Source organism: Durio zibethinus, chromosome 26 (assembly GCF_047325235.1).
Source record: "Durio zibethinus cultivar Kanyao isolate XHJ-2024 chromosome 26, ASM4732523v1, whole genome shotgun sequence".
Lineage (NCBI taxonomy): Eukaryota > Viridiplantae > Streptophyta > Magnoliopsida > Malvales > Malvaceae > Durio > Durio zibethinus.
In genome coordinates this window covers 12,061,080-12,088,283 of record NC_143187.1, presented here as the reverse complement: position 1 = coordinate 12,088,283, position 27,204 = coordinate 12,061,080, and the positions used below count along the sequence as shown (strand labels likewise).

The window sequence follows — 27,204 nt, the reverse complement described above, 5'->3', positions numbered from 1 at the left end:
TATCTTAAATGAAATTATATTATATTATATATTTGTCTCATGAAAATCAACAGTTAGTATATATAATGTTATAGTGCATGACTTTTTCAATAATCCTCTTACTTGCCAAGGCTCAAATAATTATATTATAATTATCATAGTAATAGCAAGAAATTTTTTTCCTTAATTTTTTTTTTCAAAATTTAACGTTTTTGCTACGAAAACTTCTAGACACCAACTATTGAAGTTATATAATGGTCAAGGACGACAAAGAAACTCGGACTAGGCAACCCTAGGAGAGGGTCAATTCTCTTGAATATTTCCATTACGACCCTTTCAAATTATGCAACAAATAGTTTTACCATTTTTGGTGGGTAACGCTAAACACCTTGTCAAAGTAATAATCAACTAAGCCGTGATCAAGATAAGAGATTAAAGTCGATGGAGAAAAAGTATATGCACATGTTCATCTGCATGAAACTAATGATCTTATATATATTCCCCATGGTCCCCGTTCTCTCATCCCTCCTCTGAGAATAAATTATTGTTTTAATTAATTTTTATAAATGAATATTAATTTTATAGATATATATTAATTTTCAATAAAAAAGTTTAATTTTTTCCCCCTTACTTGGGTTAGACATGCTAGTAAACGATGAATTGCCATACGTATTAAAAGAGGATAAACTTTTGATGTCGATCGATACTTTCAGCGACCAGGTGGGTTTTGCAATGCAATCTAGAAGCAACTCTATAGCCTCAGACACGGCATTGACCATTAGTTCTGCAGTGCATTAATTAGAAATCAAGATATATATTTCATAGTTAGGATCATTAGGTCATAAGGGGATGATGGAATTCAAGAAGAGAAAGTGATGCACTGATTCCAACTTGTTACATATCCGTAAGTGTTCAACAAGCTAGCAAAACAAGGACTATCATATTCTTACGGAATTGCACATGGAGAAAGTGCATGCATCGATGATGATCGATTAACCCTTCTTTTCTGGTCATCTTTGCTTAAGATGAATTTGTCTAGCTACTATATATATATATGGCTTGCCGTCATGCATATATGCACCTGATTCGAGTTCTCTAGATCTAACGACTCTTCGATACATATATTCCGAACGGCCATTGTTTTAAACATTCTTTCCATTCCTGTTGGCTTCATATATAGTCTAAGTTTCTAACACTCGTCCGAAGGTTAAAGCAAAGGGAAAATGTATATTATTGTTGACATCTATGCTTACAATTAATCAGTTGGTTGCATGCAAAATTTAAGCAGAAAAGCAACATAGATTGATTAACAAACAGAAAATGAAATATTTATTTTGAATGACGTGGATTAATTCTCTTCCCCTGCCATCCTTTTTTATGTTGATGACACGACCATAACTTACCTGGAATTTGGTTATTCAATGCACCATGTTTTCCAAATAATTAGCAACTGAGAAGATTGAGCACATCCCAGAGAAAACATGGGGCAAAAATTATGTGTGATCAGATATTAATATGAGAAAAATAGAAGAATTTTGGATTAATATATATATATATATATGTTTATCGTCCTTGATTTCATTAGCACAATTTGCTCAACAAGTTGGTAGTATTTCAAGCTGGTTAATATGAATAGAATATTCACTGTTTGCTAGCTTTGTTCATTAGCTAATTCTTAATTTGTTGTAAGGCATGTGTAAATGGAATATTAAGCATAGAAGGAAAAGCGATAATTATCGCAAGCAAACATATATAGTAGCACCCATGTGATGATGAAGGAAACATGTCAAAGACTCCAATGGCATATATTTTGTTCACACTTGTTTTCTAATCCAAAGATGCCTCTCTTCATCCATTTCACACCCCAAATTTCATCATTTGTTTATCTTTACTTTTCAATTCCCAATTCGGTTTGACTTTGTTGCATCTTCAGGGTTCCTCCTAACTTAGCTTGTTATAAAGCTAGCCAATGCCTCAACCTTAAGTTGAGTCGTCCTTAGCTTCCTTCTTGGCCTCATCCGCCCCAGACTAGCTCGAAGCTGTTTCAGCTTAGCTGCTGAGATCACCATCTCATCTGGGTCCCCTCTTGTACAGCCTGTTAATTTCAATTTGGTCAACTAACAAAGCCATCAGGCTTCCACGAAAGACCAAGGCTCAAGATCCCGTCATTCCAGGAACCTTATCACCTCTCTTCTTTTCTGTATAAATACTGTGCCTTCTATGTTCAAAATCTCTTCTCCTGGAAAATTTTATTGTATTGGACGTATAGATACAAATTAAAAACAACTGCCAAAAATCAGAAATGGGGAATTGTATTAGACACGATAAATCATCTTGGGCTGATGACGACTGGGAGTCTTTCGTGTCAACTAACAGGCAAGGAGATGATGGTGAGATTAACAGTGTGGAGAAGGAGAAGTTGCTTGGTGGAAATAGAGATGCAAATACCAGGGAGGTGAAGATAACCATTTCAAAGAAGGAGCTAGAGGAACTGGCACAGAAGGTGGACATGCAAGGTTTGACTCTTGAACAAGTCCTGACTAGGATGGTCAAGGGTGGAGATGTATATGAGGCGGAGCAACACCGGTCATGGAAGCCGGTGCTACAAACTATTCCGGAGGTGAACTAGTTAATGATGAGTCGTAGATGGTGCCAATTCTATTTGAGTTTTTTCATCCTCAGTTCTCCGGGTTTGATAATCTTTTCATGCCTTGGAACCTCAGAATTAGGTAGGAAATTATAATTCATGATTTTTTAAAGGTTGTTGTACATAGAGAATAGGCTATTTTGGATTGTTGATGTGCATATCCTGAATTCTGATTCTTGAAATTTTTCTGTAATTAATATTCAAACGTGTCGGTTTTAGATTTTTCTTGTTCCTTGTCGAGAACTGGTTATGTATACTTTTAAATCAAATAGTAAATTACTGTATATATCATGCTTCCACCCAAGTTCCAACACAATTTTTTTTTCAATTTGTAAAGAAAATATCAGATCAAAATAGGGGGCGCCTTTTTGCAAACGGGTGCAGAGTCTCAATGGTTGTTAATATTAGAGTAATTTGCTTAAAAGTTAAAACAAGCATTCTTCATTTTTAACTTGTTCACACACACGAAAACGAAACATGGATGTTGTCGTTATCCAAAAAAATAAATAAATAAAGAATGGGTGTGGATATATATATATATACGACCAGAAACTGCTTCTCACCTGACAAGAACAGCAACTCTGTTTTTCGCCAATCCTTAATGTGGCAAACCAAAACACAGAAACATTTCTTACCATAACATCTTATCCTTTTTGCGAGCCAGGGTGATGACGACAGAACAGCGATAAGAACAACAATGTAAACAAAGATGATAAAAAATAAGGCAAAAAAAAAAAAAGCGGAACCATAAACTACATATATTTTTGTTTACAAAAAAAACCAAAACCCAGGAGAGGGAAAGGAAAATTTGCAGTTGATTGGGATCGGCTCTTTCTTGTTACAATCAACTTTTAAAGAGGTGGACGAATTATTTGTGCTAAACTCAAAATCACCGTAAATTACATATATGCAACTAAGCGTTAAGACCAAGATTCTGTGTAAAAAATACTTATTGATGATCTGAAATACTCGGCAGACGACAAGAGCAGGCCTCAGGCCTCTTGTGTATTTCCATCGATCCTATATTGGGCTCTCTGCTGAAAAGCATAATCAACTCACTTCCTAATTAAACACACATAAAGCTCAAACCGTGTACTTGATTATATGTATTAACTCAGCAATTAATACATGAAAATAATTGATTTAGAAGAGGTCAACTAACTTCTTGCCATTTATTTTCAATACAATTGTAATTATGATTAAGTACAAGTCCATGCGTTATCGCACATCAAAATGTTTTTGTTGTCATTTTTATTCGTTTTTTTTTTTTTTTTTTTTGAAAAATTTGGCTAATTTAAAAAAGTAAAAGGTAAAAAAAAAAACTCAAATAGAGTGATGATACATGATATTTAATTAAGCATTTTATTCTCACAAAATGTATATTATAAAAACTAATTTTTTATTTTAATATTTTTTTGTACGTGAGACTTATTTAATGCCAAATTTTTAACAAGAAAATAGATAAATACATATATAAATATAAAATTAAATTGATAATAAAATATATATAAGTTTATAAGCACCACAAGGTTGGTTTGGGTTAAAGCATTCTAAATTCGTTTTTTATACATTCATGATTTTTATTAAAAATTGACTCGAATTGGTTCGATATCAATATTTTTTTACAAAAAATATCTATATCAAATCGAGAGGAATAAAAACTTATTAAATACTAATTGTTTTACCAACTTTATTAACCATCTCATTTTATTGTAAAATTAATTTAATTAAAAAATTAAAATATGTAAAAGGAAATAAATAAATGGGAGTAAAATGTGAGCACTTTTATTAACATTATTTTTTACAAAATTTATCTAATTAAAAATAAAAATAAATAAATTTTAAAATAACAAAAAAAAAATTGATTGCTATTGGATCGAATCCAATTGAAACTCATCAATATAAATTATCTTACTTATTAATTGAACTTTTTTGTTGTAAAATTTATATGGTGAAAAAAAAACGAAAGAAAAAACCAAAATTGGAGTGTCCTTGGGACATATCCATTGAGTTTTTTTTTAACAAATTTATCTAAATAAAAAAATTAAGAAAAGGTAATGAAAAATTTAAAAAATGTAAGAAATATAAGATATCACGTCAATACATTGAATGAGAGTTAAATGAAGTTAAAAATAATAAAATATATATAATAGATGGATAGATTGATGGATAAATGGATTATATTTTAATTATGTATAAATATAATATTTTTATTAAATTAAGATATTAAATAATAATTTTATTAAAATAATATATATAAATATAAAATAAATTATTGAAAATATAATTATATATACATATTGGCAACAAGACAAAAGGCACTAAACTCGCTTCCAACTTGATTTTGATTAAAAATGAAAAAAACTTAATCAAGTTTTAATTTTTTTAAAAACCTACACATATTGAATCAAACGGAATCAAAATTTATGATATATAAGTTATTTTATCATTTCAACATCCATTCATTTTTTCTTACAAAATCTAATGAAAAAGAGTTAAAAAGCTTTTTTTAAAAAAAGGAGCAATGAAAAAAAAAGAAAAGAAAATAAGATTTTGTTAAATTAAAATATTGAAAAAATTATTAATATAATAAATATATAAACATAAAATTAAATGAATAATAAAACATATATTTATATATATTTAGGCGAGGCAAAGCTCTCTTAACTAGTATTGGATTTAACCCCAATTTTTTTAAAAAAAATTTGATTCGATCCTAAATAAAAAACAAACCAATTGAATCTGAATAAATAAAAATTTATTGAATACAGGTTATTTTGATATCTATACCTTTATTCACATTTTTTCTTTAAAATTTTATTTATTAAATTCTTTGGGTGAAAAATTGATTTAATTAAAAAATAAAAAATGAAACGGTTTAACATATGGCACACACTTAGTGTCAAGTGATATTGAATGTAGCATACTTTAAATATCAACTGAGTCCAACACAAAAAGTAATAATAATAAAAATGTATTTATTAATTTTTTTTAAAAAAGGAAAGTTTGGTATCAAGTTGATAAAAAAATCAAAATAAAAAGTATTTATTAAATATAAAAAAATTAAAAATATTTATTAAATATTTTTTTAAAAAAAGTAAATATAAAGGAAAGTAATGGAGTGCCACCCAACACTCAAAAAAAATTATTAAATACTTAAAAAATATAAAAATACAAAAATAAAAGGAAAAAATAAAATAACATATAATATGTATACATTTTTTTTTTTTTGCTTTTTAACTAAAAAATATAAAGGTAAGTAATTAGTCTGTTCGATTTGAAAAAATCAATAACCGACTTAACTAACTTTCATTTAATAAATAATCGAATCGATCGAATATTATTAAATAATTGACCATAACCGAACTGATCAAAATCGGTTCAGTTCGATCGATTTAGTTAAATAATCGATTTTTTTATTATTTTTCTTCCTATTATGAATAATTATTTAACCATAAATTCAATTCAATAAAACTCAAACTCAAGTATTATTCAAACTAAAATGACTAAAGAATTTAATAATTTCAACAATATTTTACAAGAAAAAATAAATAAAAATATTTATCTCAATTTTTTTACCTTTACTTATTAGAAAACTGATTAATTCAGTTAGTTCAATTATCAATTTTAAAAATAAAAAATCGATTGAATTAATCAATTTAATCGATTTAAAAATTGATTATAATTAAAACCGAATAAACCGAATTGATTTAACAAAATTCACTCAATTTTGATTGGTTTAGTTGATTCAAACTTACTTTTGCTCATAAAAAAAAAAGTATAATTCAAAAGAAAAAAATACAAAAATACAAAAAAAGAATAAAATTGAATTGTCATTCTACATCATCAACGATAAGTTTTTTTTGAAAAATTATATCATAAATTAAAAAAAGCAAAACCTAAAAAAAGACTAAAAAAGAAAAAAATGTTTTTAATAATTAAATCAAGCGTAACATATTTTTAGTAGAAAGTAGATCCCACAGACAAAAAATTAAAATCTAAAAAAGATTTATTAAATATTTTTTTGAAAAGGTAAAAAAAAAAAATAAATTGATATCATCAAGTGGATTCATAAAAAATTTAAAAAGCATTAAAAATATTTATTAAATATAGAAAATGAAAAGTTAAAAGTAAAAATAACAAAGAAAAACATTTTAAATAAAAAAAACTTAAAAATTAAAAAACTTAAAAAAAAAAAAAAAACTGCTGACATGAACAAAATTTAAGTAATAAATTTTTTAAATATATAAAAAAATAATAAAAAAGAAACAAACAAACACATAGTATACCTTTAATATTATGAGTAGCATCCGATCAAGACGGATTTTTGTTTGACCCAATTATGACTAGCCCCTATAATATTTACACTTGATTTTGACCTAACATCAGAAAATTAATCATAAATATAGTATTTTTATTAACTTAATGTTTTAAATTAAAATATTAAATAATAATTTTATTAATATAATATATAAATATAAAATTAAATAAATAATAAAAATATTTTTTTGTATATACCCGAATTGGATCAAAATGATGTAACTTAAAATCTGACTTTGACTCCAGCACAACCTTCAGAAAAAAAATCTCACCTATTTTCGAATCGACCTCTTATTTTAAAAAGAAAAATCGACTATATTAAATCGAGACAAATTGAAACCCTTTAGTATAAGTTATTTTATTATAATATTGAATGGGATTCACATAAAAAAAAAAGATAAATAAAATGATGTATTTATAATTTTTTAAATAAGAATAAAAAAAAAAAAGCTTGATAAAGTGGGTCTTATTTTTAAAAGAATATAAATCCTTTAAAATATTTTTAAAATTATTTTTAAAATCTGAAAAAAATTAAAAAAAAAAAGAAAAGTGCCACGTTGCACCTCTAAAGTTGAGTACCGTGCTCAAGTACTTTGATTAAAATTTATACATAAGATCTATAAATATGATATTTTTAATTAAGAAGATAATTCTACAGATAATAATGAATGAATTAAAAATTAATGGATAAAAAATATGATAAAAACCGAAAAAAAAAATTGACAATCTAAGCTTTTTTATGTATATATGTACATACTTGATTTAGAAGTGGACGGGTGGATTCAAAAACTTTCAATATAAGTTTTTTTTTTTTTTTTTGTATTATGTATATAAAAGAAGTCAAAGTTTAGGGGTAATTAATAAGGGAGAATTTATAAGATCTGGGATCTAATCCCATTTTTATATGAATCGTTGTTGATAAAACATTTGAATTAAGACGCAAGTTCAAAACCCTGACAACGTGAAGTTGCCAATGTCATACCGTCAGTGTTGAGTTACAATAAAGATGATTATGGTATGCCATGTTGGACATTTGGGTTGTTAGGTGTGGATCATAAGTAACCCACAGGGCTCATGTCCGTTATATATTGAGCTGGATTAAGAAACAATCTGCCAGTTGGGCTAGACATAGGCCCTTTTTAGTCACTTGTCAGGCCCAACAAAAATTAATTTTATTAGAAAATGTTAGATACCCAAGGAACCATCACCAGAAATATTAAAAACTCTCAACCAACAGCCACGTGCCAGATCACAAACCCAAACAGCATTCACACGTCCGAGAAACATTGCCCTCACATTTGTCAAAGATGACTTGCAAACCAAGTGGTAGAAGGGAGGGAGAGAGAGAGAGAGAGAGAGAGATAGAAAAGGAAAAGAAGGGCAATTGATGGCGTTAATGCACAAGTGGGTGTGTTTATATCTGGGTGTTTAATTTCGATTGTGGGGTCTACTGTCTCGAGAGGACAGCTATTTTCATTACTCCTCACTGCTTTCCTTTTTTTTTATTAAGTCCCCACCACTCTTTGAATTGAAGCTCATTCATGGTTTTTCTGGGCACTCTTCTCTCTCTGTCTGTCATGTCTTCTTCCTTTCCTTTCTTACATTCCCACTCTTCCCTCACTCCTTAACCATTGTTCTAATCTCTTTTCCACTTTTGGGTTTTTTTTCTTGCTTTGCAACCTTATTTTTATCAAGGGAAAGAAGACATGAGTGCTGGGGTGTCTCTAAAGCACAGTGTCAGCATGCTACTCCTTGAGTTGCTTATGTGTTTTGCCTGTGAGTGATTTTTCAACACTACTTTCTTGTTGCCTTCTTTGGGTTTTGTTTATTTTAGCATGATCTGTTAGTTTTAACAGTGGGTCTTTGTTATCAAAATTGCATTTTTGTATGGGAAATGTTAGCCTAGATTTCTTAAACTTTGCTTCGTATTTTTTGGGCCTAGTGAATTCTTCTTGGATTTGACAATAAATAAGGTTTGTAAATTTCCATACTTTACGTGGGAAGGCTCTTGATTGAAAACAGTACTGCAATTTTTAGTAAAGTGCTGCATTGGCTGTTTAACTTATTCAACCTCTACTTTCTTGCATTATTGGCACTTTGATTCTGATATATTTTGACTTGTAAGATTTTAGTGTTTACCAGCATGAATGCTTTGTTTAACCTTTTTGCTATCTTCGTTATTTATGTTAAATGTGATGTGATGCTTAGGCTTAGGCCCTCTCTTATGTCCATTAATTTGAAAAAAAATGATTTAAAAAGTTAATGGAATGGGAATGTTTGCTTCTGGTTAATCGTTGTTATTAGCTAATTCTTTGCTACTGATTTATTGTAGTCTTAGCCGCTCTCTGTTGACAAATACTTGCCATTTTGAGTTTTTGTAATTGCTTACCACAGACAGGTCTTGCAGTAGTTTACCTTTTTTTTTTTTTTTTCTGTTTAAGCATTTAGGGTGACCGCTTCTTCAACAAGGATACAACTATATATAAAATCAGTTGAGGTAGCTTAGCTAAAACAGTGCTTAGAAATGTGTGATCTTGATTTTGTTATACCTGAGACACTTACAGGGAAGTTGACCATGATTAGACCCGTTTTGAGACAACTCAACATTACACCATTGAGAAGGTGTTTGAGATCTCTTGACTACTTTGTAAATTGCTTTTATTGATGTTAGAATGAGAAAAATAGATGGTGGGAAAAAAAACTCGGAGCTGTTATGGTTTGATGTATGAGGAACAGACATGAGACATGTCTTATCAATGACATTGTCATTGTGACCAATACAAAAAGCAACAATTTAAGGTGTACGTACTCAGCTTTTTGCAAGTTATGCTCTTAAGTGTAGCAATTCTCAAGTCTTAAATATGTTTTATATTTTTTTGGTTTTTCTTTCCTTTTATGGTCAGAGGTTGTAGACATCACCTCTTGCCTTTGTTTACCTAAGCACCAAAAGTATTTGTAGTTATAGCATAAATGGAAAACTGAAAATTTTGCATATTAATCATCGAGTTGTCTTGGAAAAGAGTATGATATATTCATCTCAGTAATCGTTACTATCATTTCAGGCTTCCATGAATGTTTATCCAGCCCACTGGATCATCTTAAAGGTTATATGTTAACAGGAAGCGGAGCAGATGCTTTCTTACCTGAAATTACTCCGAGTGCAGCTCCTCAGCCATTTCTTCCTCTTCTTGCACCCTCTCCATTGTCACCCTTCACAAATAGTATTGTTCCCAAATTATCAGGTATGTCTTACATAGTTTGGCACATTGGAATACGAAAGCAATTGGGATTTAAGTGTCTAATTATGTTTCACTTGGCCTTTTTTAGGACTCTGTATGTTAAATTTCACTGCTGCTCAAAGCTTGATGAGCATGACCTCAATTGATTGTTGGGCTGCATTTGCTCCGTTGTTGGCAAATGTAATATGTTGTCCGCAGCTACATGCAACTCTTGTGATACTTGTTGGTCAATCAAGTCAAGAAACTGGTGTGCTTGCTCTAAACAGAACTCTTGCCAAGCCTTGCCTCTCAGATATTGAGCAAGTCTTGGCGGGCCAGGGTGCTGGTGATAATCTCAAGCAGATTTGCTCTATTCATCCATCAAACCTTACTGAAGCATCTTGCCCAGTAAAAGATGTTGATGAATTTGAGAACAGTGTAAATTCCGCTGAGCTCCTTGCTTCATGTGAAAAGATTGATCCTGTGAAAGAATGTTGTGACCAAGTTTGTCAAGGTGCCATATCTGATGCCGCAACAAGACTTGCACTGAAAGCTTCTGATCCTTTGAGCATGGATGGGCCCCATGTTTTACCTGAGCATTCAACAAGGGTAAATGATTGTAAAACTGTTGTTCTTCGGTGGCTGGCAAGTAAACTTGACCCTTATCATGCAAAGGAAGTTCTTAGAGGACTAACCAATTGCAATGTTAACAAAGGTGAGTTTGGACTAAAGCATAGATGTAAATTTCCTCTTCATTAAATGTGTTATATTCATAGATTAGGATTCACCTCTCTACCTTCTCTTCTTAGTTATTACCATCTAATTGATGCATATAGGAACATCCCTTTGGATATTGAGTAGCGCGGAAGTTTTTGTTACATCTTTGACTTTATATTTAAGTTCTTTTCTTATTTTATCTTTTGCTTCAGTTTGCCCTCTTGTTTTCCCCAATATGAGGCATGTTGCGAACAGCTGTGGAAATGGAATAATTAACCAGACAGCTTGTTGTGATGCTATGGATAGCTATGTCTCTCACTTGCAAAAGCAGACCCTTATCACCAACTTACAAGCTTTGGATTGTGCCACCTCACTAGGGTTGAAGCTACAGAAATACAATATCACCAAAAATGTTTATAACCTATGTCACATAAGCCTCAAGGATTTTTCCCTTCAAGGTTGGTTTTGTTGCTTGATGCACCTGTAATGAGCAAACTGAAGTGATCTTTATGTGACAATTTGAACTGGTACTAACTCTTTATTCTTTTTGTCGTTATGATTGATTTTGATACTGCTTACCAACAACTTGAATGCATCAGTTGGAAGTCAGGGTAAGATGCTTACTCCACTCAGAATTGGCTGCATATATTTGCTTTTAGATACCAGGAATTTGTTCCTATTTTCTTCTCTTTAAGTTAGTTTAGCATCTCTATCATTTCTAACTATGACTTATAATTTCTATAGTATGGTTCTTGAATCATGTTGAAAGATCTGTTTGAAAGCAATAACATAGCTAATACTGCCTAGAGATGGTTCTTTTTAGGAAGAGAAGCATTGGATATATTGTTGTTTGCCCCTTGTGGTTTAGGAAAAATGGGGTGGGAGTTGTTACAACTGGAAGAACCATGCCTGTTTTGGAACTAGAAAACTCTTAAGTCATTGTCTAGTGTTTGTACCCTTCATGTGCAAAACGAGCATATAAGATTATCTAGCACACGCCTGATCATTTATAATATTGGTGTGTCTAACATGTGTTTTTTTCTCACTGCTTCTAGTATCTGGATGCCTCCTGCCAAGCTTGCCCTCTGATGCGACATTTGACAAGTTCTCTGGAATCAGTTTCATTTGCGATCTAAATGATAATATTCCTGCTCCATGGCCCAGTCTGTCACTACTGCCGGCTTCATCATGCAATAAAAGTATGTACCCTCAAATTTACTCGTAGAATGGGTAGTCCATATTAGAAAACAATTTCGAATTACCATGTTACTATTTTCCCTTTCTTGTCATCTTTTATTTATTTCACCTGGATTTTTGGCATGCAGCTGTCAGAATTCCTGCACTACCTGCAGCAACTAATGCTCAAAGTGGTAAGAAATAGACCTTTTTACTCCTCAAATATCGTAATCACTTTGAGATGAGAGGAATCTGCGGATGTTGTCATTCCATGCAGACTCTAAATGTTTAATTCATGTTGAGTCCCGGAGTCATGTTGGTCAAACATAGGATTGACACAAAATAATCTTTGAATAAAGTCACACCTCAAACTTATTAAACTTTACTGATGGTTTTTTGCCTCGCTTTCGCAGGTCTTTACAATGAATGTGTTGCAGTTTATCTTCTCAATGCATGTTCAATGGCCCTAATGATGCTCTTACAGTTCTAGTTTGAGCTATAGGCTAATTCAATCTTTTTCCGTAAGTGCATGATGTAAGTCAAGGATAATTGGATAAAATCTTCTCAAGAAATTGTGTTACACTATGATGCAGCCGTGACCTCTGTTTATTGAAAGTTTAATCAGTAGCAACTCTCTACCAGATGTCTATTCAAGTTCATGTATCTGGTCATATTAATCTACGATTCTTGCATGTCGTGTAATAATATTTTGTAAAAAGTAACTTGGGAGAAGAGAAAAGTTATGTTGTATCTATTAAGTATTTGACTATACCATGTAAATTTTGATTGGAAATTTATAAGAATTTTACTCTATTCCTTGAGAGTCGTGGCATGAGAATATATTGCAGCAGTGTAGTTCTTCATTCCTCTAGCTAGCATCTGGATTTACTATTAAAATATTGACGGGCTTTCCCTATTCCATATCCATTGCTTAAGCCTTCTGATTTACAACCATCCCTCCTACCAAAATGATCCGAAATGCTATCCCTGCACTAAACTTGTACAATAAACTACAATTATCAAGCTAGGAATGGATGTATGTAAAGGGAACAAGAACTCGACAATTGAGCTAGGCTTCTGTCCTTGGATTGCCCACTTGAGGTCAATATTTGTTGCACAGACTTATAAATGATGATGGGCCGACATCACAGCCTCACACCCACTCACATTCAATGCGCTGTACACACTGTCTACAGTTGTGGAATTAACCCTTACTAACATAGTTGCGTTTATGATTCCAACCAACCCATACAACTTACACCCTGAACCTTAAACAATGAGGAAAACTTTCTTAGACCTTCATTTCCTCCCATGCTTTCTTTTATGATGATCACAACTTTTTATCTCAAATTCACATTCACATTCACCCCATAGTAATGGGTGATCTGATTGCATTTGGCGTTTGCTGCCATTTATATTTATATTTTTGTTTTTGTTCTTTCATTGACTTCCCTACATAAGGTTACATCAAAATTATTTCTTGATGCATACATTTTATTATTTCTGTCGATTTACATGAATTTTGTGGTTATATTTTTCAATCAATTAAATCAAGAATTCATCCTCTCTTAAAGGATATTAATGGGTAGGATATGGAGAGTAAAATATTCCTTATTCTCATATCTTGGATTTTTATATTATATTCATTTCTGTACTCATATTTAAAGGGTATTTTAAATTTATTCACATTCTCATTTTCGCGGATAATTAATGAGTATGAGTAATCCCATATCTGTAGCTTTTTAAAAAAAAAATAAAAAATTTTATTTGATATATTTAAGTATTTTTTATAAATATATATTAATATATATTTTTAATAAAACTATATTAATTATAATTAATCTAAAATAATAATTTATATTATTTAATAAAAAATTTATTTACTAAATATATATATATATATATATAGATTTTAGATCTAAGACAAATACTATATTACTCATCCTAATCTTTGTATCCATTAAAAATTTAATATCATGTACATCCACATCTCCATCCTTATAATATATTACCCTTCTTTTTCCTCATTGGAGTTCTCATTGGATATAGGTAAAATTGACATCTCTATCCTTCCTTCACGCACAAAAAATAATAATAATAATTATGGAGTACTTTTGCAACAAATTTTTGCATTACAAATTATAATTAAAACAAAAAATGCAAGACCCCTCTTTTGTGGTAGTCAAATTCATGACAATACTATAAATATCAGGCTTCAGTGGTATATGCTACTGAGATTTAAAGAATATCAAATATTAAATAATCCTATAATTAAAAAAAAAAAAAACATATACTATTACACAGAAATGGAAATTGCTAGCAGCCATTTTTTTTTCAGTGTAAATATTTGAAACATATACCATCAATTTTATCATTTATGAACTGCTTTATTCAAGTCAATTAATCTTTCTAATTGTTTAATTTCTTAATTATGTAATGATTTAGCTAAATATATGGGCAAGATTAGATAAAATTTTTAATTAAAAATTTTTTACATAAAAATTAAAATAAACAAAAATTTTAAGTCAAATCAAAGGTTACTTTGTAACAAAAATAGTAATAAAGTTTTTTTTTCTTCTAATTTAGAAAGTTACTAATCAGTGTGTGTATAGTAACATGGCTAGTGGAAGAAAATGATATTTATCATCCATTCATTCGGAAGAAAAAAAGATTCAGAATAGGTGCTCAACTAACAACTATTCCTGAGAATCCTGACATAGCAACCAGCATCAAGCATCACCTTTTGGTGCAAACAAAACCCTGTAAGAATATAAAGGAAAAAGGAAACTAGAAAAATCCTATTCCCTGCAATTTCCTTAAAGGCCAATCAGTGTCACCATAGCTAGAACTTGCTGGAGAAAACCATGGATTTTCAACAGGAGCTGAATCAGCCTATCCTCAACTCCATGCATGATCAGCTGCCACCCTCACCCGAGTCATCAGAAGCTCGTCAGGGCCATGAGGTGGACTCTGGACTCGAGAAAGTTTTGTCAGACACTGAACTCTCATTTTGCAAGCGTCTCCGATTGGCCTCGTGGATTGAACTGAGGCTCCTCTTCCGCCTAGCAGGCCCTGCGGTTTTTGTTTATATGATCAACTTTGTCATGTCCTTATCTACTCGTGTCTTTTGTGGCCATCTAGGCAATCTTGAGCTCGCTGCCGCTTCTCTTGGCAACAGCGGCATCCAACTCCTTGCTTATGGCCTCATGGTACTTTGCATATCTCTTCTTCTCTTCTTTATTTTACTAGGGTTTTAATTTGTTAGTTTTATTCCAATTTCATCTAAAACTAACAATTTAGCAGCTAGGAATGGGAAGTGCTGTGGAAACTCTATGCGGACAAGCTTATGGAGCCCTTAGATATGACATGTTAGGGGTTTATCTTCAACGATCAACCATTGTCCTTACTCTAACAGGGATTCCACTGACGGTGGCCTATGTCTTTTCCAAGCCAATCTTGATCTTACTAGGCGAACCGACGTATGTTGCATCTGCGGCTGCCGTTTTTGTCTATGGTTTGATCCCTCAAATCTTTGCTTACGCTTTGAACTTCCCCATACAAAAATTCCTCCAATCTCAAAGCATTGTGACTCCAAGTGCATACATATCAGCTGCCACGCTTGGGGTGCACCTTCTGCTAAGTTGGCTGGCAGTGTACAAGCTGGGTTTGGGTTTGATAGGAGCATCTCTGGTACTTAGCTTGTCATGGTGGATTATAGTGGTTGGCCAGATCGTGTATATCTTAATGAGTGAGAAGTGTAAGCTTACATGGGCTGGATTGAGTTTGCAGGCCTTTTCTGGGCTATGGGACTTCTTGAAATTGTCGGCTGCTTCGGCCGTGATGCTGTGCTTGGAGACTTGGTACTTCCAGATACTGGTCTTGATCGCTGGTTTGCTGGAGAATCCTGAGCTTGCATTGGACTCTCTTTCTATCTGGTAAGAAACTTAGCTAGTCTATTCTTTGATATTAAAATGAACAGTATATTACTTTTGATCATTTAAAACTACATTATATCTTGTAATCATGATTATTGTCTTTTAATTTGAGGTTAAAATACCTAAAATACTCTTAATCATTTTTTTTTTTACATAAAAGCCTCTGTATGTTTATTATATCAAAATAAGTTTTTATATTTTGATTTGTATCTCATTTAATTTCTATTTCAAACGAAATATTGATTTATGTGAAAAGTTTATTTAAACGCAAATTTAAGGGGTACGGCTCCCTCTCAAAAAATTTTTGATAGCTTTATAATTACTATTTTGACACTGTTATTTTTATTCTCAGTCCCCCTTCTAATTTAATTTACTATTGGCTTAATACTTAGCTCCCCCATATCATGATGCTAACTTTATTTTTGGATTTATTTAGGTACAAATTAAATTATTAAGATTTATTTAAATACAAATTAAAAGTTAAGAATTTATTTAGATGTAAATTAAAAGTTAAAAACTTATTTAGATGTAATAAAAATATAAAAACCTATTTAAATAAAGTGATTAATCCAAGAGCTTTTTTATTATTTTAAATCTTGATTTAACTTGTTAATTTAGTTTCTCAGTAATGACACAATATTTGGAAATTATCTTTTGTTGTTAATCTTCTTATTTCCTTTCTTAAACTAAAAGAGATTACTTAATGTAAAGAAACGTCATCTTGAAGACAATAGGATAGGTTGCCTTCGAAGGTCCTTTGAGGGTAGGCAGTAGAACAGTACATGCACAACTACCATAATTATTTTTAGCTGATGATTTTTCCATGAAAGTGGAAAAATAGTAGATGCATGTTTCATAATCCAAATCGTTCATATTCAATTCATGCACGTTAATCTACTCTCTAGACTCTAGATAATAAGTAATTAGTAGTATTGATTAATACAATTATTTCTTTTATGTCTTTTTCTGTATATAGTAATTACCTGGTCCTTCTTATTCACTTTTGTTGCTAATTAGTCTGTATAGTGTACGTAATGTTTCATTCTAAAAATATCTGCTCAAGGAAAAGGTTAAAAAGGGAATCAAACGTCATCACTCTCTTGCAAAGAGCATTATTCCAATGTATATGGACTGAGTATCATGAGTTGGATAACTCCATTTTTATTGGTCTATATGAATATATATATTCTCTGCTACTAATTTCCATGAAATTCGTCGTGAAACACGCCCTAAACTTTTTTACTTTTCCTTTTCCTTTTGTCTTTTTTTAATATGCTTCATGATTATATAAACATTTGGTCCCAGATACTGACATCACCATAATGAAGTTGAATCATTATTTATTTTTACTATTAATTGACAATGAATGTTGGTTGCCATGATGCAGCATGGGTATATCTGGATTGTTGTTCATGGTTTCAGTTGGGTTCAATGCAGCTGCAAGGTTCGTCACATTATTGCCACTATATTAGTATTCAAGGATTCAATTTCTCCACAAAAAAAAAAAAAAAAAAAAAAAGATTCTACAACCCCAAAAGGTCATAAAATAGACAAAGAAATTGATCTATCAATTAATGCGAATAAATAATTACATGGACACCCTTTAATTTTTGTCAAATCATTTAAGCTCAGACCCAAAGTTAATCCTGCAATTATGTTTCTGTTTCCATTAAAACAGTGTTAGGGTCGGCAATGAACTGGGAGCCGGAAATCCCAAGTCGGCGGCATTCACGGTTGCCGTTGTGACTTTGGTTTCCTTCATAATTGCTTTAGTGGAAGCTGTCGTTGTTTTAGCACTACGGCATGTAATAAGCTATGCATTTACGGAAGGTGAGACCGTGGCAAATGCAGTGTCCGAGCTAAGTCCATTCTTGGCTGTCACTCTTATTCTTTGTGGGGTTCAACCTGTCTTGTCCGGTAAGAAAATTTTCGCCACCTGCTAATGAACTGGCTAATGTAACTCATTAATGCTGCAGTGGAATAAGTGCACACCAATCAGTTTAATAAAATAGATGAATTTTTGTTTGAATTGGCATGAAGCCACAAATTTTTTTGATCCAGCCTGTATAATATCATGTGGAGTTAACTGTGTGTTTGAGCTTTGAATAATGAAAGTTTCTTATTGAGATTTGATTGATGCAGGGGTGGCTGTTGGATGTGGATGGCAAGCATTTGTAGCATATGTAAACGTGGGATGCTATTACGTGGTTGGGATTCCATTGGGCTGTGTTCTTGGCTTCAAGTATGACCTTGGTGCAAAGGTAAAGTCACTCGCCAAATGTAGAAAAGTTAAGGCATTCAATTCCGAGAAAACATATTTAATATTAATTAATCCTTTATCTTTGAGCAGGGAATTTGGTCCGGCATGATAGGAGGAACATTGATGCAGACCCTCATTTTGTTGTGGGTGACATTTAGAACTGATTGGAACAAAGAGGCAAGTCCCTTTGAAACGTTTCATCAGTTTGTAATCCGTTTCATTTTTGCAATGCAGGAACTTGATTTTCGTGAAAATTTGTTTATTAACAAAGTGGTCGGAATTGTTATTGATCCCAATCTCCTGCTGAAATTTCAGGTAGAGACAACAAGGAAGCGGTTGAACAGATGGGAAGACAAGGAGACTTCTTAAGAACTGATCATTCAAGAGACTATTAAGGCAAATGCGATGCATACAAAAATAAATAAATAAAGAAGTGGGTCTAACATTGATTGACCCGCTACAACAAGCCTGACAATCGGGACGACCAGATAAATGCAATGCCATGTCATTTTGCTCATACTGCTATCAAATGGTTTGCTTACTGCTAGCTGTTGTGACAATTTTTCGACGGGCCATATAAGCCTTGAAATTTGCATGGTAGGCTTGGACTCTGGGCTGAGAGTCTAGTGTTTGATTGATTGACTGATTTCATAAACGGGAAACTATGTTCCCCACTGTGTTCTGCTTGAGTATATTTGTGCGAGAAAGAGTGAGAACAGAAATACGTAAATAATTTCGATTTACTATAGCAGTCAGTGCCTCAGTGGCTGATGTGCATACATCTGACAGTATTTTGATACTCGCTTCTTCCTCTATGTGGAACTTGTAATTTATGATCGAGACTTTTTCTTTCTTCTTTTTTCCCCTCAAAACTGTCAAAGGTTTAGGACCCAAAAAGGATAATGTGAGATGCAAGTCAGAACCCAGAGCTAATGAAAATTATAAAGGCATCATTTGAACATATCATTTCACTAAACAATCATCAAGAAAGATGGCAACCTTGCTAACAAGATAAACAAAGTCGGCTCTCACTTCGACCAAAGATGATGCAGTGGAACTAATAAACCAATCAATTTTCAATCAGTAAGTATAAATCTTGATCATTCAAACTGTAGCTGGGTTTAGTTGCTTTTACGTGTTGTTTGGTCTTCGGTGTTATAAATTTACGCATATCAATATCAATCTAACTGCATGCCATCTGATCCGAGTCATTCGTATCATCCCTCCTTGGTGGAGAAGCATTGGAACTAATCATATATTTGCAAGTCCTGAACAAAAATTTATCAAAACCCATCAGATACTAATGCAAAAGAAAGAAAATTTACACATGGAGTAGAAAATAATGCTAACTAATAAAACAATAAATTAACAGCATATATAGAGTAAAAAAATCACTAATTCCAAAATCTGGTTTTAGATTACAGAGACATTAGAAAATGTCAATCAGAATGGAAGTAAAGAGTATCTAATGTGGACTCCAACGGTGAATATACATAGTAGACACTAACTGCCATAGTAGACACTAATTGCCATACTGACCATTGACACTCCATTGTAAAATACCCTTCCCATAATAGTAGACTCGGTACAGTCCTATACACCACAACCAGTACTTGTACAAATCTTTATTCTCTTTTAGCAAAATCTTCCCTTGGGAAGAAAAGTCTCCATCAGATGGCATATTTGTGTGTAGGTGAAAGATCTTTTCAGGACGTATATGAAAGCCAAATACCAGAACATGGCATCTTGCCAGACAACTTTCACTTGATGTGTTATTGTTAAGATGGGGCTTTCCAATTATCTAATTTGATCTAACTCCAAATAAGATTCTGAGTTTTATCAATGGTAGCATTTAATGTTTGACATTCAATTTTACGGTCTTCTGTTGATAATCCCCAAATACGGAATATATTTGTTATTTTACTTATATATCAAATCCCTTTATTAAAGACAATTAGCATGAATAGCCCAAAAAAAGAAAGAGATAAGTAGCATTAGAGTATTACGCTTCGAAAGCCTCTGCTTTTCTCTTGATCTCACTTGACCAAACCATTGGATCAACATCTTTGGGCAAGGAATTCTGTTGTTGGGATTTCTCTTGTAACCACCACTCTGCTTTATTACACTCATCAATGACCTGTACAAGGAGAAGAGACAATTATATACTAATGGCCTAGTGATATCAAAAGCTTTGACCCAATAAACATCAACAATCATATACCGCTTCTTTCTTAATGGATGAAAGTGATCCTGCAGCCATCCGATAATCTGCAATAAACTTTAGCAGATCCCTTGTTGCTTGTACTCGAGCCTCTTCATCTTTATATCGATTTTCAATAGGGTCCACAAGCTTTATAATTCAAATAAATTAGTTGTTTTTATTACAGAGCTGAACTTGGGTAAATAGATAATTAATCAAGTTATAGCTTACCTTTTTCAAATCCTCAAGCTTCTCTACATAAACATTTTCAGATTCATCCATTCCATCCTCATAAAGCCAATCTTCTGTCTGCTGAAGTTTTCTAGAAATCTCTTCACTCTCTGACTCATTGGCAAAGCTCCGGTATGCATTTAAAATCTACACACACAATTGTGTTACTCTAACATGTGACACAACTTACGAAAGGGAAAACAAGCAGCATAATGCACTGGACCACATAAAGACTACATTAGAAGCTGATATTGTTTTAAAAGATTATAAATGCAGGTTAAGAGTACATGGTAATCACCAAAAGGTTCTTACACGGCATGTTATCAATTCATGATAAATCATCCAATCATGTAACTGCTTTAGCTATTTCCCAGAATGAGACTTAAGAACAAGAGAAAAGCACAATAGAGCACTTGCATTGCACAATATTTCCATCTGGCATCTTTCCACATCTGTTAACTAAACAGATATGAAATGTGGGTGGAAGAAAACTATTACACAGTCACATTCATTCCCCAATACACTAAATAGGATAGCTTGATCTGAATCACAAGGTTTATGCTTTCTACTAAAATTGAAGGTGGGCCTATGTTTTTCATTAAAAGCAATAGTGGGCCTCCACCTTTACAACAAGCAGGTTTAGTCTTAAGACTTACTTAAAAGTATGAGCCTTGTTCACACTTCTATAATATTGGTTTTGAATTAGAGACATGGAGCAAAAACTGCCTCTGTTATAAAATTATTGTGTGAAAAGAAACCATGTCAATATTCTTCAATACTTGTGAGGGTATGATAAAGCTATTATCACGTTAATTCAAAGCAATACCTTATCACGCATCTCATAAACATAAGACTCCAGGGCATTTTTCTTCTCTTTTGCTTGCTCCATCTTTAAGTCCTGTTGCATTAACCAACGTTCTTTCTCTTCAGCTTTAGTGAGATCAGTCCTTTTTGTTCCACCAGAGACACTCTCACTAATTGGAATTTCCAACCTTTTCAGAACGCTTCCTTTTCTTGCCACACCAGCCTGCACAATAATACTGAATTCAACATCTACACTCTTCAATGTGGTATATTTGAATATTTGTTCAAATATTATCAATGTCAAGACACAATAGATAAAGAAGTTCACGTAACATCTTATTAAGGCACTCCATAAGACTATCAAATTAGTCTAAGGATCCATAAAAACATTTGTTGTTTATTTCAATTTTGAATTGAAAGGAAAACAGTAAAAGCAAGGACTTCACTGCTCTCCTCTTCCTTGTTTATATCTATTTTCCTTGAAACATAACAGCAACAATTCAAATGCAAATGCAGAAAGAAGTCAACAAGCATGCACTGGGCAGTACTTCAACTGAAACTTACAGCAGGACCAGATGGAGGTTCTGATTGTACATGATCGCTGACTTCAGCATTATTTTCTACTGAAGACATCCTATCAGATTTGTCCTCCACCTCTTCTGAAGTCAAATGGGGATCATTGTACGTCACAGAGCTATCCATGTGCTCTTCTATTAGCTGATGCAATAAAATTTGGAGTGCAACTCAGGTAAATTACTTGGAAAATAAATAAGGGCCAATATGATAGTAGAATTAATAGATAAAATCATATTTACCAAAGCTGAATCCAATAAGACAATCCCATGAAGATTTAGCTGAACTCTGACCCTCACTTTAGCCATGTTTGTGTGGGATTGCATAGGTCCAATCTAAAGAAACATTAAACCATAATATCAAAAGTGTTTTAACAAAGAAAAATAATAAACTAATTAGTCAGAACACCAAAGGGATTATTAAAATAGATAAACTGTTAAAAATAAATATTTTTACAAGAATCAAACATATCTATAAAAAAGAAGCATGCCAATACAGCCACCATACCGTGAAAGTATTAATTTGAGGTGATAATCCAGAAGGTAACTCATTTGGATTTACATAGAAAGCTTCCATATGGAATGTATTAGTTCTATGCAAAGTAAGAATCTTAAGGCTTGGAAATGGGTGCCTTTTTGGAAAAAGCACACCATTTGACAGTGTGCAAACTGGACCCCTGTCAGATGAGAATCCAATAGATAAAGGAAGAGAATCTTGAACCTGCAAGGGACAACATATTACAAATGTTATAGTTTCTTACAAGAAATAACCCAATTAAGCCACAGTCTGCGTACAGATGCAACCATCTAAATGTAACTCTGCTTTTTATTCATTGGCTCCCACAAAACATTGAACAAGGAAAAACCTGTGTGATACCTGATCGAACTATTCCTTTCCTTTCTAATATTGGGGCTAAGATGTGAGAAAGATGCAATAAAGCTTTTTTTCCCTCCTAGGTAGATATTCAATTAGAAAAGTGACATGTAGAAAGCTGCAATCTCCTAGAGAGGCTTCAAGAGCAGGGAAAAGAAAGCCAACAGTAATCAAAGACAGTAAAGTCCGGAAGAAATCCAACCCATGATTCCAGTACTGAAATAGTACGAAGCAAACAGCAATTGGAATCTGCATAAACATAATAGAAACATCTGGTATTCATCTACATAACATATTTCCTCGATCCTCACCAAGAATTTCTCACTCCAAAAGAGTGAAAAAGGGATAAAATTAAGCATGAACAATGTTCATCAACAAATCACTATGTGAGAGTGTGTGCATGTAAGAGAGAGAGTTCAAATAAGAATGTTGTAATGGAACTCTGATGAGGAAACTTTTTCTTTTTTGCTTACAGATCAAAAACTCTGAATTATTTTATCATACACAATAATGGGTTTTGATTCAGAAGTAAAAGCTCAACCTAACAGAATACTAAAAGCAATAATGTGCACATAAGTAAAACACGAACCTCATACTCTCTAACACGAAATATTGGGCTGAGCATTGCACACTGAAGAGCACAACCACGAGCCACACACTCACTAGCATTTATTGTTCGGCTAGGCTCTCGGTTGAATATAGAAGCTAAAATCCTTGTGATAGCTGGAATTCGAGAGCCTGATCCAACAAGCTCAACTGAATTGATTTTACCCAGAGTCAGACCAGAATCCGCCAAAGCCTTGTGACAAGGGACACTAATCCTTTCCAACAAGTCAGATGACAACTTCTCAAACTCCTCCCTCTTGATAAAACCCCTAACATCTTTCTCATTCATCAAGCACTCTATATTAAGTTGTGCTTCTGCATTTGCACTCAAGACCTTCTTCAGCTTCTCACAGGATGCCCTCAACCTAATAGAAGCCTTTATATTTGTATAAACATCAATGTTATACTGCTCCTTAAATTGGGATGCAAAGTAATTGAACAAAACTTCATCAAAATCTCGTCCTCCCAAGCTCCTGTCAAAAGCATGAGAGATAATCTTCATTTGTCCAGTCTCAAATGATGCAACACAAACCTGCGTGTCACAATGACCAACATCCACAAAGACAGTATAAATTGGACCGGAGTCAGAGAAATCAGTCTTGTAAATTCCATATCCAAGGGCAGTGGCAGTACAATCATGCAACAATCTCAACGGCTTTAGTCCAGCAATCACTGCTGCATCCCAATAAGCATGCCTCTGTAAATCAGTGAAGTAAGATGGAATTCCTATCACACAATCCGAAACAGGCATTTCCAAATTCTTCTCAGCAATCTGCTTTAAATGTGAAAGCAACATCCCCAAAATCTGTACAGGAGTAAATTCATGAACCTCGCCCAAAAACTGTAATCGGATCAAAATTCCACCATCAGGACCTTCAAAAGTTTCGAAAGGGAACAACTTAAGTTCTTTCTCCAAATCAGGTTCGCTAAACTTCCTACCAATCAATCTCTTAACCTGTAAAATAGTAGATTTAGGATTCATGGTTGCAGAAGCAGCTCCAGCTGAGCCCATGAACCTTTGTTTCTCACCAAATGAAACAACGGCAGGTGTCTCACGCTTCGATTCATCATTCAACAACACATCGATACCGCGTTGCTTAGCAACCGCAATAACGCAGTTCTCATTCCCAATATCAAACCCTACCACACTCATTTCTCCACTAAATTCAAACACTAACACATAAAATTTCCAACAATTACACCCACATTCATCAAAATTTCCAAGATATCTTATCCCTAAGCAACTGCTTCAAATTTTCCCAAGATCAAAAAGTACAAAAGCTTCAAATTTCCAGCATCCAAAACAAATCCACCTAAAAATAATTCAATTAAGTCAATTAACCATATATTTGAATCAACTCGTATCATTGATAAATTTGTTATATATAAAAAACTGAAAACTAAAATATCAATTTCATATATAAACTTGAACTTAAAGTTAAGTTTTCTTATGCATATAAATTCTTTTTTTTTTTTTCCGCATTTAATCGAAAGGAGAATTGAAGAGATTGAGAAATACCAGCTGAAATGAAAGAAATCAAAAGCAAGTTGGGGACTGTTTGGCTTTGGGAATCGAACGCTAAAAGTCTGCGATCATCGATCTCTCTCTGTCTCTTGCCGTACAAGTAAACGATACGTTAATGGGAAAAATATTAACAAGTAAAGGCTCTACGATTCGGGACAAGTTTGGCCGCTGGGGTGAGATTAATGCCGTTTGAAATAAAGGCGTGACAAACAGTGCCTAAGAAGAAGTAGGCACTAACGTTTCATTTTTTTTTCCTTTTTTGCCCCTCATGTATTTAAACTTTTCCAGTTTGGCCTTTGCACAATCTACGTCATTAACAGGTAGTGGACCCCACCAGTGAAGCCCATGGGAAACATATGCAGCCTGTAGTTTCAGCCCAAGTACTGATCAGATTATAACCTTCGGCCTAACTTTTTATTTTTTTGCAACCATATAAATTAGCCTTCGGCCCCTTCCGTAGCATCAGCCCATCAATCTGGAAACAGAATTTTGGGCTTTTCTTTTCATACATGAACAACAACTGATTGTTTGGTACGAACATGAATAAAATCTCAAATATGGAAAACTTTTAGAAAATTTTTTTGCATGAAAACAATTTTAGTTTTGAGAATTGATTTTTTTAAAATTAAAAATTCAACGTTCCATAAGTAAATTAAGCTATAATGTAAAATATTAGATATGTATAACATTGAATAAGAAAAAATTATCTCAGTTACAAAAAATTTATCAACTTTTTTAAAACATGAGATTTATTAATCCGATCATTTTTAAAAAATATTATTTAATATAATAAATTTAAAATTTAAATTTTAATACCTACGATCTCTTTTTAAATTTTAATTTATATTTTTTTTGTATAAAATATTAAGGGGTATAATAATGACCAACGTTGATTTTCCTTGAGCTTTTTACTAAGGATAACTAACTAGCTCAAAATGTTAATTCTTGCGAAACTGACATAAAATAAAGGTTGAAGTCCTTAATACAAAAGTTGATAATCCCCAAAAAGATAAAGTCCTTTATTGACTTGTAACAAAAGTTGAAGTCATTGATTAACAACAAGATTCTACTCTTTTTTATGGAATACTAATACTATAGTCTCAATGAAGTTGCTCACACGTAGACTCCATTGTGAAGTATAAACAACCTAAAAGAAGGGGCAAAGAATATATGATAAAAATGTGATGACAAGGCATGTAACATGATCAATTAGCCTCAGTCAAACAGCATGTGCAGCCCAAAGCCGAATGAAATGTGAAGTCTTGAGTTTAAGATTGTCAGTGTGATGCACGAAATTTGGGGCCGAACGTGGTCCCAAGTCCCATGCCAAGCTTTTGTTAGGTGTGCGGTGCATGAATATGGTGAGAGCAAGTAACAATTTTATTGCTAGTTTGAAATGTTTAATGATAGAATTAGAATATCCAATGATCGATTCCGGAACCCAAATAGGCAAAATTACATTTAAGTTTTAAGAGCATTAACTAGGCCGGTTTGTTCATGCTGGGTTGAGCAGAGGCCAATTGGCCACCGGCATCGAGCCAATCAATAATTAAGTATTTGACTCTCTATCTTCACTATTTTAGAGGGGAAGTACTGTCAGGACAGTTCGGCATGATGGGAAAGAGCGGAAATAGCTTTCAATCTTTGCATGTGCTTGCTTTGTTGGCATTTATAGCAACATTTCAGTAATGTGAAAAAAAATGCTGATGCAGCTGAAGTCCATGTGAGCTGTCTCAAATCCCAGTTGGGGTCAATCATAAATTTCACTTGATCCTGCCATTTCTAATCACCTAGCTGGAATCAGTACCAGGACCACAATCTGACCAGGCTAACTTTTTTTGGGTTGATCTAGAAATCAATGGAACAGGCTTTTATCTTCTCTTACTCAACTTATCAATCTTCGGTTACATGGCTTCAAGCTAAAGATTGGTGGGTTTGTAAAAGGCCAAAATCTGCTCATGCACAGCTGATGACCTTTCGAGCATATTTAGGAGTGAGTTTGAATCCTTTGATAAAGGAGAACACTCTTTGGTCACCCCATTAATCAGGCTTGAATCAATCAAACCAGTTCTTTTGTTTCATTTATGTCATCCATAATTTCATATTACTCTTCCCATATGCAAATTCGAGTGTATTAAAG

General features: G+C 32.8%; 4 protein-coding genes across 9 annotated transcripts; 3 read left to right on the top strand and 1 right to left on the bottom strand.

The window, feature by feature from the left end:
* The first annotated feature begins 1,831 nt into the window (after positions 1-1,831).
* LOC111318808 (uncharacterized) lies at positions 1,832-2,912 on the top strand. Its single transcript, XM_022921675.2, has one exon. The coding sequence runs from the start codon at positions 2,282-2,284 to the stop codon at positions 2,606-2,608; it is 327 nt and encodes a 108-aa protein (XP_022777410.1). The 5' UTR covers positions 1,832-2,281; the 3' UTR covers positions 2,609-2,912.
* Positions 2,913-8,483: 5,571 nt separating this feature from the next.
* LOC111275192 (putative GPI-anchored protein At1g61900) lies at positions 8,484-12,880 on the top strand. Of its 2 annotated transcripts, XM_022860368.2 has the most exons (8): positions 8,484-8,722; positions 10,009-10,188; positions 10,274-10,879; positions 11,094-11,339; positions 11,481-11,492; positions 11,937-12,080; positions 12,207-12,251; positions 12,471-12,880. In XM_022860368.2, the coding sequence occupies exons 1-8, from the start codon at positions 8,653-8,655 to the stop codon at positions 12,545-12,547; spliced, it is 1,380 nt and encodes a 459-aa protein (XP_022716103.1). In that variant the 5' UTR covers positions 8,484-8,652; the 3' UTR covers positions 12,548-12,880. The 2 variants fall into 2 exon arrangements, with proteins under 2 accessions (XP_022716103.1, XP_022716104.1); XM_022860369.2 differs by lacking the exon at positions 11,481-11,492.
* A 1,851-nt stretch (positions 12,881-14,731) lies between these two features.
* LOC111275191 (protein DETOXIFICATION 40-like) lies at positions 14,732-19,101 on the top strand. Of its 2 annotated transcripts, none has more exons than XM_089754924.1 (7): positions 14,732-15,266; positions 15,365-15,992; positions 17,380-17,436; positions 17,671-17,909; positions 18,135-18,253; positions 18,343-18,429; positions 18,568-19,093. In XM_089754924.1, the coding sequence occupies exons 2-7, from the start codon at positions 15,367-15,369 to the stop codon at positions 18,619-18,621; spliced, it is 1,182 nt and encodes a 393-aa protein (XP_089611050.1). In that variant the 5' UTR covers positions 14,732-15,266; positions 15,365-15,366; the 3' UTR covers positions 18,622-19,093. The 2 variants fall into 2 exon arrangements, with proteins under 2 accessions (XP_089611050.1, XP_022716102.2); XM_022860367.2 differs by having other exon boundaries at positions 14,775-15,266; positions 15,361-15,992; positions 18,568-19,101.
* Positions 18,975-25,231, bottom strand: LOC111275190 (heat shock protein 70 (Hsp 70) family protein). Of its 4 annotated transcripts, XR_002688298.2 has the most exons (11): positions 25,059-25,231; positions 23,523-24,852; positions 22,568-22,780; positions 22,303-22,395; positions 22,052-22,204; positions 21,510-21,710; positions 20,684-20,830; positions 20,474-20,602; positions 20,259-20,389; positions 19,252-19,520; positions 18,975-19,124 (listed from the first exon to the last, which is right to left on the bottom strand). XR_002688298.2 is itself a non-coding variant. In XM_022860363.2 (10 exons), exons 2-10 carry the CDS (start codon positions 24,690-24,692, stop codon positions 19,436-19,438), a joined length of 2,322 nt encoding a protein of 773 aa, XP_022716098.2. In that variant the 5' UTR covers positions 24,693-24,852; positions 25,059-25,231; the 3' UTR covers positions 19,163-19,435. The 4 variants fall into 4 exon arrangements, 3 of the variants coding, with proteins under 3 accessions (XP_022716098.2, XP_022716101.2, XP_089611049.1); XM_022860363.2 differs by lacking the exon at positions 18,975-19,124 and having other exon boundaries at positions 19,163-19,520; XM_022860366.2 differs by lacking the exons at positions 18,975-19,124; positions 22,052-22,204; positions 22,303-22,395 and having other exon boundaries at positions 19,163-19,520.
* Between the last annotated feature and the right edge of the window lie 1,973 nt (positions 25,232-27,204).

Coding starts and splice junctions, on each gene's coding strand:
- LOC111318808 (XM_022921675.2), top strand. CDS start 2,282: ATGGGGAATTGTATTAGACACGATAAATCATCTTGGGCTGATGACGAC.
- LOC111275190 (XM_022860363.2), bottom strand. CDS start 24,692: ATGAGTGTGGTAGGGTTTGATATTGGGAATGAGAACTGCGTTATTGCG. Junction 21,711..22,051: donor AACCTCCATCTGGTCCTGCT/GTAAGTTTCAGT, acceptor ATTATTGTGCAG/GCTGGTGTGGCAAGAAAAGG. Junction 20,603..20,683: donor AGCTTGAGGATTTGAAAAAG/GTAAGCTATAAC, acceptor TGAATTATAAAG/CTTGTGGACCCTATTGAAAA.
- LOC111275191 (XM_022860367.2), top strand. CDS start 14,922: ATGGATTTTCAACAGGAGCTGAATCAGCCTATCCTCAACTCCATGCAT. Junction 17,910..18,134: donor GGTTCAACCTGTCTTGTCCG/GTAAGAAAATTT, acceptor TGATTGATGCAG/GGGTGGCTGTTGGATGTGGA. Junction 18,254..18,342: donor AGTATGACCTTGGTGCAAAG/GTAAAGTCACTC, acceptor ATCTTTGAGCAG/GGAATTTGGTCCGGCATGAT.
- LOC111275192 (XM_022860368.2), top strand. CDS start 8,653: ATGAGTGCTGGGGTGTCTCTAAAGCACAGTGTCAGCATGCTACTCCTT. Junction 10,189..10,273: donor TATTGTTCCCAAATTATCAG/GTATGTCTTACA, acceptor GGCCTTTTTTAG/GACTCTGTATGTTAAATTTC. Junction 12,252..12,470: donor AGCAACTAATGCTCAAAGTG/GTAAGAAATAGA, acceptor TCGCTTTCGCAG/GTCTTTACAATGAATGTGTT.